The sequence below is a fragment of the Gekko japonicus genome, unplaced genomic scaffold, assembly GCF_001447785.1.
Source record: "Gekko japonicus isolate JY-2015 unplaced genomic scaffold, Gekko_japonicus_V1.1 scaffold1651, whole genome shotgun sequence".
NCBI lineage: Eukaryota > Metazoa > Chordata > Lepidosauria > Squamata > Gekkonidae > Gekko > Gekko japonicus.
The window spans coordinates 231,975-245,940 of record NW_015159760.1 but is presented as its reverse complement, the minus strand read 5'-3'; the positions used below and the strand labels follow the sequence as shown (position 1 = coordinate 245,940).

Below are 13,966 nucleotides of genomic sequence, written 5' to 3'. Positions count from 1 at the left end.
CAATAGGTGTTGCGCCCCTGACCGTAGTGCTCTTGGGGGAACATATGGGGAAAGGCAGTCCCTTAGGTAAGCTGGACCCTGGCCATCAAGGGCTTTATAGGTAAGAACCAGCACTTTGAAGCGAATCCGGTACGCTATAGGCAGCCAGTGCAGCGCCTCCAGCACTGCCTGGATGTGGTCCCGCCTCGTGAGACCCATCAACAGCCTGGCTGCCACATTCTGCACTAGCTGCAGCCTCAAGGTGACCATCGCATGGATCACGGTGGCCAAGTCCTCGCGGTCAAGGAAAGGAACCAACTGCCGCGCCAGCCGAAGATGGTAAAAGGCTGACTTGGCAGTAGATGCCACCTGGGCCTCCATCGTTAATAAGGAGTCCAGGAGCACTCCCAAACTCCTAACTCGTGACACTGGCACCAAAGGCGCCCCATCGAAGGCCAGGAGAGGGAGCCCCAACCCCGAACCGACCTAGGCCCATGACCTCCGTCTTCGCTGGGTTTAGTTTCAACCAACTCAGTCTGAGACAACTAGCCACCGCTTGCAATGCCCGATGAAGGTCATCTGGGTCAGAGTTCGACCGGCCGCCCAGCATCAGATGGAGCTGGGTGTCATCCGCATATTGATTACACCCAAGCCCAAAACTCCGGGCAATCTGGGCAAGGGGGCGCATATGGATGTTAAATAACATCGGGGACAGTACCGCCCCCCGAGGCACCCCACACTCAAGAGGGTGCCTCCGGGACTGCTGATCCCCTATCACCACCCTCTGCCCCCGACCTTGCAGGAGCGAGGCAAACCATTGGAAGGCAAGCCCCTGAATCTCCACGTCGGCGAGATGGTGGGCCAGCAGCTGATGGTCGACCGTATCAAACGTGGCCGACAGATCTAACAACAGAAATGCCGCCACACCACCTCGGTCCAGATGCCTATGGAGGTCGTCAGTCAGGGTGACCAATGCCATCTCCGTCCCATGACCCAGGCGAAAGCCGGACTGGAAGGGATCTAAGACCGAAGCATCCTCCAAAAAGCTCTGTAACTGTAACGCCACCGCCCTCTCTATAAGTTTGCCCAAATAGGGCAAATTGGACACCAGCCATTAGTTGGCCAATTTGGTCAGGTCCAAAGATGGCTTTTTTAAGAGGGGGCGGACCATCGCCTCCTTGAGTGCTCTGGGGAACCGTCCCTCCAAGAGGGACTTGTTAATAATCTCCCGCAGAGCACCTTGAAACCCCTTGTGACCCGCTTTAATGAGCCAGGAGGGGCACGGATCAAGGTTGCATGTGGTTGGGCGCACAGATACGAGCAATCTGTCAAGTTCGTCCAGGCTGAGTGGGCTAAAACATTCTAAACCCGGAACCGAAGGCGCACAATGGGCCTCGAGTTCGCTCACTGTCTCAATTGTGGCGGGGAGGTTGTGGCGGAGCGCCAAGACTTTATCTGCGAAATAGCTCGCAAAAGCCTCACAGCCGATATCCAATTCCCTATCGTTTCGTCTGCCCTGAGGCAGGTCTGTCAGTGACCGAATCATACTAAATAATTGGGCTGGGCGTGAGCTAGCAGATGCCATCGAGGCCGCATAGAAATCTTTCTTCGCAGCCTTGCCTGCCGTCTCATAGGCTTTCATAAGCATCCTATAAGATGCTCTTGACGCCTCGTGAGTACGGCGCCACCGTCTCTCTAGTCGTCTCAGCCCTCGTTTCAGCTGCCGCAATTCCTGGGTATACCAGGGAGCGCACCTAGAGCGAGTACGGAGAGGACACCTGGGAGCGATCTCGTTGATGGCTGTGAAGAGCCGAACATGCCAGCCCTCCACTAACTCATCCAACGAGCCACCAGGGGGCCTCGGATCCCGCATAGCCATCTGGAGCCGCAACGGGTCCATTTGACTCCGCGGGCGAGCATAAATCTGCTGGGAGAGATGAGTAGAGTGGTAGGATTAAAGGTAGTCTCCTCTAACTGAGTTAATAAAAATAACTGGTTTTCTGTATGATAGTGTTCTTCTGTAAGGAATGGACACTCTTTTAACATGGTGGTCTTCCCTGAGTTCCACAATGGTTAACTACTCCTGTGGTACTTGTTTGTAAAATGCTCCCACCAGAACTTTAACAAGGCAAGATCATGGTTCAAATGGATCTAGGGTAACATTGGGATAATTGGCTGGCATAGTTGAATTTTATAGCAGAAGGTATATCACGTAGAGAAGGAAGGAAGATCGTACAGAATTTTAAGGTCTCTAATGTACGTCTTCAGCAGAACAAAACAACAGCTTTCAGAAATCAGAGATTGTGTTGTTAGTCCTTAAGGTCTTCAGAAGGAACACTAATTGGGATATGGATGGAAGAAGGGAGCAGATATATCTCTGCCTCTTGTTCCAGTCAGTGTTAATAAGTCATACGAATGGATACCTACTTGGTTTCAGCTTCAGTCAGAATGTTTTAGCCACAACCCCGGTGATTAACCACAGTTATAGTAAGCTTAAATATTAATGTCTACTTACTGAATTGTTGCTTGTTTGCTGTTTATATAGTGAATGAATACACTCTTATCTAAAACAGGAGTCCAGTGGCACCTTAAAGACTAACACAAACATATTCCACCATAGGCTTTCATGAGTCAGAGCTCGCTTCATTGCATGCATAAGAGTATAAATCCACCAGGCCAGGTTTATATATACAAGGGAAAGGTGTGTGTGTGTGTGGAAATGTTACAAATGTTCAAAACAAGATCCAATTCATAGAGATCTACTCCCTCCACAAGGGTTTGAAAACTTCCAACTGTTGCTAGTTAACATGAAACAAAGGGAAACTAAAGGAAGTTACATGGTGTAGCTGAAGCCATTAAGGGGTGCCATATGCTATCACATATAATTCATGAGAGAATACAAGTCCTTGGCTGAGAGAAAGAGTGTTAAACTTTTTTTTAATCAAAGCTCATTTGGCAGTTTCCCATTTAACATTCTTTTGTAGGTAACAATGACTTTTTAGGTCAGCAGCAGAATTCCCTGATCTGTGTCATGTGGCAGGAAAATGAGGTTCATAAGTTAAAGGAAACAAAGTCTATTTACTTGTGGTTGAAGAAGAGAGAGATTAGAGTGGTAGGAAGAAAAAGGATTCCAAGAAAAGAGAAGGGGACTGTTTCTGAAACTGGATGATCTGGTGGGCTATGCCTTACAATTCTAGTTTGGCTGCTTCCACACAGAGGTTTTGCTCCAGTTCTACCCTCCTTCAAAACTGCAGTGATTTTGGTGGGGGCTTCCATGTGACATTGTTGTATAGTAACCTGCTTGCTATGATGACCTCACTCACTTCCTCAGAGGCAAGATTTTCCCTCTGTTTTTCTCTCCCTTTCTGACTGAACAGCCCTATTTATTGATTTTCTTCTTTTCTGAAGAACTATGGCTGTCCCACGTCAGAGAAAGACCCTGCCATCTGTTGTACCTGGTCATCCTATTAGGAGCAAGTTCTCTTTCCACCCACCCTCAAGTCCTCGTGAAATAACCAGAACTGTCCATGATCTAGTCCAACAGCCATTTTCTTACTTTGCTGGTGATCAGTAAATAAGACACACAAAGAATTAAAAGCAAACAACTTTTGATAGCTTTGGACAAACGTAATTATGCAAAACCTTTTAAAGCAAAGATGAATGTATGTATGTGAGAGGGATACCTGCCCAGGACTATAGGGCCATTACTTGTGTTTCTCAGTGACAGAAGGGCTTGTGCACACTGATACTTGGAAATAAGTCCTCCTGATTTTGTTCAGTCTTATTTCTAAGTATGTATGCAGAAAACGGCAGTTTTGGAAGTACTTGGCAAACAGATACTTGAAATCTATTGGAGTACCTGGATTAATCTCTGAAGAAGCAACCCTACAAAGACAGTTTTGCTAACAAGATAATTGAAGGTGTTATTTTAAATAACACATTAACGGATTTTTGTCTTCAGGATAAGAGGATCTAAAAGCAGTAAATGAGCCTTGTTAAAGCTGGATTCTAAAGCCACCCTGCTGATCTCATTAGATAGAAGCAGGATTGGCAGATCCCAACTCAGAACAATGCTCACCCTGTGGATTTCAATGACTGCCGCAGTAATGTGACAGGAAAAACTGTGTGTGGTGAAATTCTCCCTTATGTGCAATTCTCACAGATGTAGGAGCTTATTAGGGGTGTGCTTTCGGCATAAACTGAGCCAGAAAAATACCTGGAAAACACCCTACCTGTATTTTGGGAGGACTTTTAAAGCCAGTTATAGAATGGGGCTGAATTTTGGCTATCTGAAATGGCCAAGCCCCAAATATCCTGCCAGACAACTGAAGCTAAAGGGCATTTAAAGTGATTGCAGTCCCTTTAAACATTTTCCAGGTGAACTCACACTGAGAAGATGTTTAAAGGGATAGTAGGCACATTGATGAACAAAAACTATTGAGGCAGACTCAGCATGGGTTCTGTAAGGGAGGATCTTTTCTCACTAACCTGTTAGTGTTCTTTGAGGGAGTGAACAAACATGTGGACAAGGGGGACCCAATAGATGTTGTTTACCTTGACTTCCAGAAAGCTTTTGATAAAGTTCCTCATTAAAGGCTCCTAAGTAAGCTCAATAATCACGGGATAAAAGGACAAGTCCTCTTGTGGATCAAAAACTGGCTAATTAATAGGAAACAGAGTGAGTATAAATGGGAAATTTTCTCAGTGGTGGGTGGTAAGCAGTGGGGTACTACAGGGATCAGTACTCGGTCCGATACTTTTTAACTTGTTTGTTAATGATTTGGAGTTGGGAGTTAACAGTGAAGTGGCTAAATTTGCAGATGACATGAAGTTGTTCAGGGTGGTGAGAACCAGGGAGGATTGTAAGGCACTCCAAAGGGATTTGTCGAGGATGGGCGAGTGGCAAATGGGGTTCAGTGTGGCCAAGTGCAAAGTGATGCACATTGGGGCCAAAAATCCTAACTATAAATACACATTGATGGGTCCGAACTGGTAGAGACTGACCAATAGAGACCAAGAGAGTCGTAGCAGATAACTCACTGAAAATGTCGAGACAGTGTGTGACTGCAATAAAAAAGGCCAATGCTATGCTGGGGATTATTAGGAAGGGAATTGAAAACAAATCAGCCAGTATCATAATGCCCCTGTATAAATCAGTGGTGCGACCTCATTTGGAGTACTGTGTACAGTTCTGGTCACCATACCTCAAAAAGGTTATTATAGCATTGGAAAAAGTGCAGAAAGGAGCAACTCGAATGATAAAGGGGTTGGAACACTTTCCCTATGAAGAAAGGTTAAAGCGCTTAGGGCTCTAGCTTGGAGAAATGATGGTTGAGGGGTGTCATGATCGAGGTTTATAAGATTATGCATGGGATAGAGCAGGTAGAGAAAGAGGTACTTTTCTCCCTTTCTCACAATACAAGAATTTGTGGGCACTCAATGAAATTGCTGAGCAGTCAGGTTAGAACAGATAAAAGGAAATACTTCTTCACCCAAAGAGAGCTTAACACATGGAATTCACTGCCACAGGAGGTGGTGGCGGCTACAAGCATGGACGGCTTCAAGAGGGAATTAGATAAACATGGAGCAGAGGTCCATCAGTGGCTATTAGCCACAAGGTATACGTCTGGGGCAAGGGAAGCACTGTATTCTTGGTGCTTGGGGGGGGCAACAGTGGGAGGGCTTCTAGTGCCCTGGCCCCACTGCTGGACCTCCTGGTGGCACCTGGTATTTTTGGCCACTGTGTGACAGAGTGTTGGACTGGATGTTCTTATTTGTTATGAAGGCCAGATCTGACATAAATGTCACTTTGTTGAGCCAGGCCAGGTGTGCCATAAAACATAATGCCAGGTACTGGAGATATAAACTGTATAAAGGACAGCAGCTGGTAAGCTCCGAGTTGGTGTATCCTCACTTCAAGGCCCCACGGGCTGGGAGGGGATGCAGAGGAAAACCCACATGGGCAGAGTGGCAAGACAGCACTGCAGCGCTGGGCAGATGCTCCCATGATGCTTGACTGCTGCAGACATTCTGCTGTGCTGAAGCCAAAATGGAGTGGCTTTGCCCCCTCCCCCAGCATTCCTTCCCTTGCACCAGTTTCTCACGGGCCACATAAGAGCCCTGGGCGGGCTGGTTCCGGCCCCCCGAGCCTTATGTTTGACACCCCTGCCCTAGAGCTTACTCCGCAGCCCTGAGTCCAGCAGCCCTGTCTGAACCATATTTAGAGAATTTATGTATACCTAAAGGTACAAGCAAGTTGCACTTTAGTATCATGCTGTACGACATACAAAAGAGCTTCTTTTAAAAATGGAAATTTAAAATATTTTTGTTCTTTTTCATCTGTTAAATCTCTTTGAAATGTGCATTTCTGTTTTACAGATGGCAGAAGATTTTTATGTTTTCCTTATGGGGTAAAATTGCGAACTACTGGAACAAGGCGTTTCTTGCCATTATAGTTCTATTAATTGTTTTATTTCTTGGTAAGTAAGAAATATGTTTTGTGTGTGTTCTCATTAAAATGCATTGGATGCATGATAGTGGTGAAAGAGAAGTCTTGTTTATTAAATGCAGATTATTATTATTATTATAAGGTTAACAAAAGTAAAATATATTATAAGATAAAGGTTTCCCTTGCTCAAAAGCTAGTTGAATCTGACACTAGGGGCGGTGCTCATCTCCAAGCCAAAGAACCAGCACTGTCTGAAGACATTTCCATGGTCATGTGGCCAGCATGACTAAATGCCGAGGTGCACGGAACACTGTTACCTTCCCACCAAAGCGGTACCTATTTATCTACTTGCAATTTCTTGCTTTCGAACTGATAGGTTGGCAGGAGCTGGGGTCAGAGACGGGGAGTTCACTCTGTCATGCAGCACTAGGGTTTTGAACTGCCAAACTACAGACCTTCCGGTCTGCAGCTCAGCGTCTTAACCTCTGAGCCATATATTATATTATATATTATAATATATTATGAAATACATTTAATTCAAGGCTGATAACACTTTACTAATATCTCATTAGATCACAGCACATCTTTAAGATTTAAAATGGGGAAAACTCTGAAGTGGCAGGAAGTATTTTTTAGGAGAATCAGCAGATGGCACTGTATCTCTCAGTTGAGCTAATATCAAAAGGAAAAGTGTTGTGTCCTGGAGTTTGTGACAATGAGTTTCTTTAGAGAATTGCATTAAGCTGTTTCTTGTTCTTTTGGGGGGGGGGTGTTGGGGGGTGGAGGTGGCACTACCATGACATGTTTAGGCTACTGCTAAATATTAAGTAAAATGTACTCTTTTATGTATTACAGTGTTAGGCCATTTCTGTTGTAACATGATGTGCTGCTCAGGTGTTTGTAACTGTCTACTAAATATGAGATTGGCAAGTCTATGTTATGCGAAAGCTTTTTGCAGGATTACTTCTTGTTTCAGAGTGTGTGTTACACAACAAATCTATTTATTTGTTTCATTTATAGATTGCCTTTCTCATTGAGAGCCATAATTTTTCAATTCAATCTTTACCAGAGTTACTCCCACCTAAGCTGACTGAATTTAGTGGACTTTGGCAAGAGTAACTGTGGATAGGATTCTGTTGTTGGTTTCTAATGATCAAAAAGCAACAGTTTAATTTTTTTACTATTCATTTTGAACAATTGTTTCAAAATTCCCCAATTTTTGTTGCTGTTTTCATTTTTCTAACATTATATGCAGCCTACTGTGTATCTTACGCCTGTGTTTTTATTCACCAGCTAATTTTCAAAGTCCTGATTTCTATATACCCCCATATTCTATTTTTTCTGACCCTTCTGCCACAACACAATTCACCTACAGTTTACACACTATTTTTTCTGTGTGGAAGCTTTGCATATAATATTGAACTAACAGGAAAAGGGGGGCACTGAAAAATAACTTTAACTTTTTTAATGCTTATAGATGCAGTAAGAGAAGTGAGAAAATACTCAAATGTTCATATAGCTGAAAAAAGTACACAGACAACTGCCAGTGCATATGATCACATTCAAATGAAACTCTTCAGGTCACAACGAAATCTTTACATCTCAGGATTCTCCCTGTTTCTTTGGCTGTAAGTATAAAGTTCAGACATTTGTATCACATTTTTCTGCCCAATCAGGGCCCTCAAGGCAGCAAACAACAATTAAAAAGGCATTAAATCAACTTTAAAAACAACGTGCATGTATTAAAAATGGACAAGAAAGAGGGTAAAAATCTTCACCTACTGGTGGAAAGCAATGATTGGGGGGATAGATGAATCTCCCTGGGGAGGGAATTCCATAGTTTTGGTGCCACAACTAAGAAGTCCCTTATGTAATACTGAAGTCTGTTTTATGTGCCTCGTATTAAATTCTGTCCAGAATGACAACAAATTGCACTGAGAAGCTGTTTTGGTTCTTGGCTGGCAAGCATTCTGGGTTGGGTCCAATTAACCATGGATGGAACAATTTCACAGAACAGTTCTCTTCCACTTCCCTTTATAACCTCCTGCAGTACCCTCAAATAGACTAGGATGCAACACAAACCCTGTTCACATGTTACAGTGAATGCATGTATATCCTGCATGTACATATGTACATCTGTTCTTAAGAAAGAGCCAAAGCACATTCACTTTACAAATGAATCCAGTACCACCACACATATTCAGTTGTTCATGTGTTGAACATACCATGTGAATTACTCGATAATGAAAAACCAAGTGTATACTAAGATGTACATGCATTCACTATAATTTGTGCACAGGACTGCAGAGCCTCTAGCAAGAATAGAGAATTAGCAGTAATTCTTCCAGCAATTCTTGCAGTAGTTCTTTTTCAATTCGAGAAGAGCTTGAAAAAGAGGGGAAAGATGGCAGCCAGTTTCCCTTGTCTTCCGAGGTTTCATGAGACTGCAGAAGGCACAAGGTGGAACTGGTTGTTTGAAAACACCCCCAAGAAAAATTCTCTGCTCATTGAAGCCTATTTGTATGTTACTAAAGCACTGCTATCCTGGCTTTTGACCTGCAAAACTACAACATACAGTTAATTTACAGTACACTACAATGATATAACACCCAATTTGTAGTTGTTAACAACTTTTCAAAGATAGTAAAAATGTAGACTGCCAATAAATTAAACATACCCAACTTAAGTCTGCAAAATTAGCAACTTAACTGTATCAAAACTGTCTAAAACAAAGTGATCTTTACCGATTAATTACCAAACAAGCCTTGCAGGGGAAGGAATTCCTTATCCTCCCACATAGCCCAGGATTCTGTTATCTTGCCACTTATCAAATATGTAAAAGTAGTGGGGGTGGGGGTGGAGCAGGGCTTCTTCAGGCGACGTCTTTGGCTAGAGCAGGCAGTCTTTGATGTACCTTGTTCCCAAGTCATGTAGGGGTTTCATGATCTATATTACCACTTTGCACTGAGGCCAGAAACAAACTGGGAGCTATCAAAGATGGAGCAAAACAGGCATAATACATTCAAACCCTGTGGTAGTATAGATGTTCATATCGTTGGGCCTGTTAAAGTTTTTTCAAACTTCTGAAATAATCGACCTGCAGCTATTGCATGTATAACTGTTGTTAAAATCAGACTTTTCCAGAAAAGGTCACAGTTAGTATATTGGCTTAAGCTGATAAAAGACACTCCCAGCAACAGCGATGACCTTGGACACCCAGGAGAAAGGCCAGATCCAGAAGAATATCAAAACAGTATACTGGAGTTTTCAGGGAAATAAAACCTGTTCTGGTACTGTATTTCCAGCAGCATCTGTGCCACCCCTTACAGATGCTCTTTTAAAAAGTGCTCTGGGCAGCCCTGACCTGGATAGCCCAGGTGAGCCTGATCTCGTCAGCTCTCGGAAGCTAAGCAAGGCCAACCCCAGCAAGTACTTGGAAGGGAGACCTCCGAGGAATACCGGGGCTAGAACCACAGAGGCAGGGAATAGTTAAGCCACCTCTCTGAAACGTCCAAGCCCCACTAGGGGTTGCCAGAAGTCATCCATGACTTCCAGGCATACACACATACACGCAAAATGCTCACCAAAAAGGGGGGCTCTAGGCTGTGATAAGTTCCACTTTCTCTCTAGCTGCCACCCCTGCTGTTTTATTCAAAGAGGATTACATACCCCCCAGTGCATCAGTCCCCAGTGCTGGGTGAATCCTGTAAGCCTTTCCTCCCAAGGTAAGAGGGCTTCCATGTCCTGGGAGCCATGCTGGGAGCCGGAGCTTGGTACTGCTAGTCCTCTGATAGCGGAGTGGCATTTTTGTGGATGGACACTGGAGTGTCTCAGGAAGGGGTTGAGGGCCTGCATATGGCAATAGGGTCTGAGTTTGATTTAATGAGCTATGGCTGCAGTCCTAAGAACCCTTTCCTGGGGGTAAACTTCACTGAATAAAATGGGACTGACTTCTCAGTAGACTTGCTTAGGGTTGCTCCCTATGTCATTGCTGTATGAACTATACAAAAACCATATACAATAGCTTATTCAGCAATAAACAAATGATAGAGAATGATGAATGGTGATAAATGAGAATATATAATTTCATTAACTTAATTTTAAATTTGTTTGAATTTGTTTCTTGAACAATCTAGGCCTCTGTTCAGCTGCAATATGTAATGTTATCTATGCTTGTTGTTCAGTCGCACAGTCGAGTCCGACTCTTCGCGACCCCATGGACCACATCACACCAGGCCCTCCTGTCCTCCGTCGTCCTCTGGAGTTTGCTCAACTTCATGTTCGTTGCCTCAATAACACTGTCTAACCATCTCATCCTTTGCCATCCCCTTCTTCTTTTACCTTCAGTCTTTCCCAGCATCAGGGTCTTCTCCAGTGAGTGCTCCCTTCTCATTTGGTGGCCAAAGTATTTGAGCTTCAGCTTCAGTATCTGGCCTTCCAGGGAACAGTCAGGGTTGATTTCTTTTAGGATTGACTAATTTGATGTCGTTGCAGTCCAAGGGACTCTCATTGATCTTAGCCAAAAGACTGAGAAGCACAGAAAAATGTAAAATGTAGTGTGTTTTGACATACCATCTTTGTCTTTAACACTATCTAAGAGTTATTTACTAAGACTTCATTTTACCAAAACATTTATTTAATAAAACATTAAAAATTTATAAAATAATTATACGGCTTTTTCAGTGGTGGCACTCACATTTGGAATGTTCTCCCCCATGAGGTTTGTCTGATACCTGCCTTACTTTCTTTTAGGTGCCAGACTAAAACATTTCTTTTTACCTAGACTTTTAACTAATGGGTTTTATCTTTCAAAGGTTTAATGGTCCGTGTCTGGCCTAGGGATCATTTAATCTACATAATTTTAGGCTGCTTAGTGTGTATTTGGAAAGGTGGCATATAGATTTTCTAAATAAATAAAATAATTGTTTTTTATGGATATCCTACTTTGTTCTGTTAGGAGCTGCGGTGACTCAAGTGGTTAAGATGCTGAACTGCAGGCTGTGGAAGGTCAGTAGTTCAGCAGTTTGAGACCCGGGTGCCGCATGACGGAGTGAGCTCCCGTCTCTAGTTCCAGCTCCTGCCAACCTAGTAGTTCGAAAGCAAGAAATTGCAAGCAGATAAATAGGTACCACTTCGGGGGGAAGGTAACAGCGTTCCGTGTGCCTTGGTGTTTAGTCATGCCGGCCACATGACCACGGATACGTCTTCGGACAGCGCTGGCTCTTCGGCTTTGAAACAGAGATGAGCACCGCAACCCTAGAGTCGGATTCGACTGGCTTTCGAGCAAGGGAACCTTTACCTTTACCTTTACTTTGTTCTGTTAGCTCATGGCTTTTCTGTCTCCCACAGTGTACTACGGCGTACCGTTTCCCTCATCACTCTGCTGGCAAAAGAAATGGGAGCTCAGGTAGCTCTGGAAATTCAAGTAGCAAACACCAGTGATGCTGCTAGGAAATATCTGGAAGAGAATGAGAAATTACAGCGGGTCTGTTGCACTGCTGTTTTTGTTGTTGATGGTGAAGTTATTTATGTAATTGCTGAAATGCCCAGGGATCTAGGCAGGCCTGGTGGGATTTTTGACTTATTTTCATTATAACAGAGATCTTCCCCCCCCTTGATTTCAAAAGCAGTTTATTGTGTGATATAATATTGGGGGTGGAGGCAGCTAATGTTCAAGAAGCATAAGCTCCAAGTCCTTTGGATGCACAGGGCTAGTTGTGAAGCCTTTTAGATTCCATCCTAGAAAGCTAAGAGAAACCCAGCAAACCTTGAATAGCTGACAGATAATGGTTTGTGTGCATGATGCAAGTAATTAAAAAGTACTATGGTGCACAATTTATATAGAATAAGGATATATATATATGTGTGTGTGTGTGTGTGTGAGAGAGAGAGAGAGAGAGAGAGAGAGAGAGAGAGAGAGAGAGAGAACTTATACCATTTTAATAAGTAAATTAGTATCGTTAACTGTGCATGTTCAATATCAATGCCTGATTTTAAGCAAGTAAGAAGCTAGTCTTACTTTTCACTAGCAGGAATGTGTGCAAACCACTTCTTAAAAACAAACAAGAGCAACACCAAAGAATCAAAAACTTAGAAAGCAAACTTATTACCATTATTGATAAAATGGTACAGCTTTTTCATATATAATTGTAAGCACTGTGTAAACATTGCAAGACGCATTTGACGCTTTATTACATGTGATTTTTCATGGTAACATAATTTGCTTTTATTATTTGATAGAAAAATTTGGACTCGTACAACCTTTGGATTGTGGGGATGTATTTTTTGAAGGAAAATTCTTTTAAGAGTCATAAGACTCATTTAAGAGTGATAAATCATATCTGCAGGGGATTACTTCCAAATTTAAGAGTGCTAAATCATATCTGCAGGGGATTACTTCCAATGACTCCCTATTGCTAACTCTCAGCAGGAGGGTGCATTGGACCCAACCTATTGTTTTCCATGAAGTAGATCCTAATATAACATGACCTGGTGTGCACTGACTTGGATAGGCCTGATCTCATTAGATCTTGGAAAGTTTAGCAGGGTAAGCCCTGGTTAGTACTTGGATAGGAGGCCACTGAGAAAGTCTAGGATTGCTATGCAGAGACAGGCAGAGATCTACCTCTGTTTGTGTCCTTACTTGAAACCCCATGAGGGGTCAGCATAAGTTGGCTGCAATTTGACTTGAAAGCAAAAAGAGAAATTTTAGTTCTTTGACCATCCCAGAATTTGTTTGGTCCTCCCACCTCTTATTTTTAAGGCTGCTGTAGCAAAGGAAAGATGAATGGTTTCGATTAGTACCTCACTCACTCTGAAATAACCTTCCTTGTGTTCCACAAGTATATTTTTTCATGTAGCATCTACAGTTGCCATGTGGGGTATAAATCAAAATAAATAAATGCAGTCAAATAAGCTTGGTCCCAACCTCTGAGGACTAATGTTTACCTACACATAAAAGTTACAGGATGAACACAGTTTCCTTTCCTAATCTCAAAGTGTTGTAGAACTTGATATGCACCTGCAGTAGGCTGTGCTTGAGGATCTGTGCTTGCACCAATGAAACAGATGGTGCTAGCTCGGGGAGTGGTAATCACTTGTTTAGTGAGGCAGAGGGAAAAGAGCTCCTGGATTCCCAGTCTTCACTGCCACAACACATAGTTAGATAAAAACTGTGTCCATAGTCCCAAATCATCAAGCAAAGCCATGCATGCTGTTATGTTGAATACAGATAAACATCCATGCAGCATTCTTCTGTGTGCAGGACCCACTTCAGGAGGAGCACATCGATAAGAGGGATGCAGCATGCAGTTCAGTTATTTAATATACACTGTGCAACAGTGTAAATGGTATTTTATAGTGTAATAAATTGCCTGCCTGAAGGAGTTTATAATTTGAAGCTTGACAGTAAAAAGAAAATTAAAGGATGGGAAAGACTTGGGTAACCAGGGATGAATGGGAATATATGTAGCTATGCTTGAATGCAAGACAATATGTAGAACTGACCTCTGATCTTTTCAGCTGTAAAATTATCATCAA

General features: G+C 43.0%; 1 protein-coding gene across 4 annotated transcripts in view; it reads left to right on the top strand.

Annotated features, from left to right (window-relative positions):
• BCAP29 (B-cell receptor-associated protein 29) overlaps nt 1-13,966 on the top strand; it is a 30,466-nt gene that overhangs the window by 4,731 nt on the left and 11,769 nt on the right. For all 4 annotated transcript variants that reach the window (XM_015406020.1, XM_015406037.1, XM_015406029.1 and 1 more), the window contains exons 3-5: nt 6,358-6,458; nt 7,905-8,055; nt 11,777-11,912. In XM_015406020.1, the coding sequence (XP_015261506.1) occupies nt 6,358-6,458; nt 7,905-8,055; nt 11,777-11,912 (388 nt within the window). The remainder of the gene's footprint in view (nt 1-6,357; nt 6,459-7,904; nt 8,056-11,776; nt 11,913-13,966) is intronic.